This window comes from Rhagoletis zephyria, unplaced genomic scaffold (genome assembly GCF_001687245.7).
Source record: "Rhagoletis zephyria isolate East Lansing unplaced genomic scaffold, Rhagoletis_zephyria_1.1 Rzeph_scaffold_57266, whole genome shotgun sequence".
Lineage (NCBI taxonomy): Eukaryota > Metazoa > Arthropoda > Insecta > Diptera > Tephritidae > Rhagoletis > Rhagoletis zephyria.
The window spans coordinates 1-1,362 of NW_016214318.1; the positions used below are offsets into that span (position 1 = coordinate 1).

General features: G+C 34.0%; 1 protein-coding gene across 1 annotated transcript; it reads right to left on the bottom strand.

Moving 5' to 3' along the window:
- Positions 1–822, bottom strand: LOC108356332 (flt3-interacting zinc finger protein 1-like). Its single transcript, XM_017607448.1, has 2 exons — positions 257–822; positions 1–182 (listed from the first exon to the last, which is right to left on the bottom strand). The coding sequence occupies exons 1-2, from the start codon at positions 703–705 to the stop codon at positions 38–40; spliced, it is 594 nt and encodes a 197-aa protein (XP_017462937.1). The 5' UTR covers positions 706–822; the 3' UTR covers positions 1–37.
- Between the last annotated feature and the right edge of the window lie 540 nt (positions 823–1,362).

Sequence of the window (1,362 nt, forward strand, 5' to 3'; positions counted from 1 at the left end):
GAAGTCAGCCTTATTATGTACATTAGGTTGATAAATTTTATGGCTGCACTTTTCTTTTTATCTTTTCCATTTCCTCAGCTAGTTTTACATGAGGGGATCGACCAGTGTTCGCCTTGAACATAGCAAATAATTCATCAGCCGTCATAGATATTTTGTGTTTGCTCATCATATGTTTCACAAAACTGCATAAAATAAAACAAAATTACCGCATATAACATATGTATGTTTATACATAAATTAATTTTCGAATACTTACTATTCACGTTTTGGAGAACCGTAATCGCAAAAGGTACAAGTATATGGCATTACGCCAGTGTGCTGGTACGAGTGGTCTTTCAATGATTTGCTGTGTTTAAACTCTTTACCACACACTTCACATTTGTGCTTAATGTTGGCATGTTGTTTCAAATGATAAGTGAGATGTACCCTTATTCTAAATCTGCGGCCACACAAATCACATTCGAATGGCAGTTCTCCAGTATGAATTCGCATATGTACTTTGATGTGAGATTGTTCTGTAAATCTCTTATCACACACATGGCATGCCAAAGGGCGCTCCTTGGTGTGCAATAATTTGTGACGTCCAAGCAGTGCTTGGGTTTTATATGAATCACCGCATATATCGCAGGTATATTTACGCTCTCCCTTGTGTACAGCTAGAATATGATTCTTTAAATACTCTTGACTATATTTTTTCTGACACATTGGACATTCCTTGAGGTCACGCTTAATATTTAAATGTTTTCCTTCGTGTGCTTCGAGTGAAGGTTTAGAAGATAGTATTCGCGCTAGAAAGTAAATCAAAATATATGTACATATTAGTGTTGGCAAAATGTTAATCTTATTAACGATTAAAATGTTAATCGCGACGATTAAATTTTTTAATCGTTAATCGTTGGTTGTAATTACGATTAATTAATCTTAATTATTAATCGTTAATCCTATTTAAAAAATCTGATAACAAACTAGTTATATGGTTTCTTTACATAAGCTGAGAATTTTTACAACCCATCGCACATGTGCAGAGGGATATTAGAACCTAGTTTGCATAACGTCTGTAGGTAATAAATCTTAATGAAAATACACACCAAATTGCTTATGACGTTTTCGTTTCTACAAAAAAATGTTGCCTTTTCATTGCCCCCTCCTTACTATTTGTTCGTAGAGGGCACTGAAAAGGCAGCAATTTTCGGTAGAAAAGAAAACGCCATTAGATTGATGAGGAAACCGACTTAGTCATACCCCATTCACTAGCCATATGTGCATAGGACAATTCCAGCATAAATTAATTAATCACCAAATCTATTTAAAAATTAAAAATACATTTTTTTTAATCACGGTTACGATTAACTGTTTTATCAG

Excerpts from the sequence above, each read along its gene's own strand:
- LOC108356332 (XM_017607448.1), bottom strand. The coding sequence starts at position 705 with ATGTGTCAGAAAAAATATAGTCAAGAGTATTTAAAGAATCATATTCTA. Across the intron at positions 183-256 it reads GGTTCTCCAAAACGTGAATA|TTTTGTGAAACATATGATGA; the intron begins GTAAGTATTCGA and ends TATTTTATGCAG.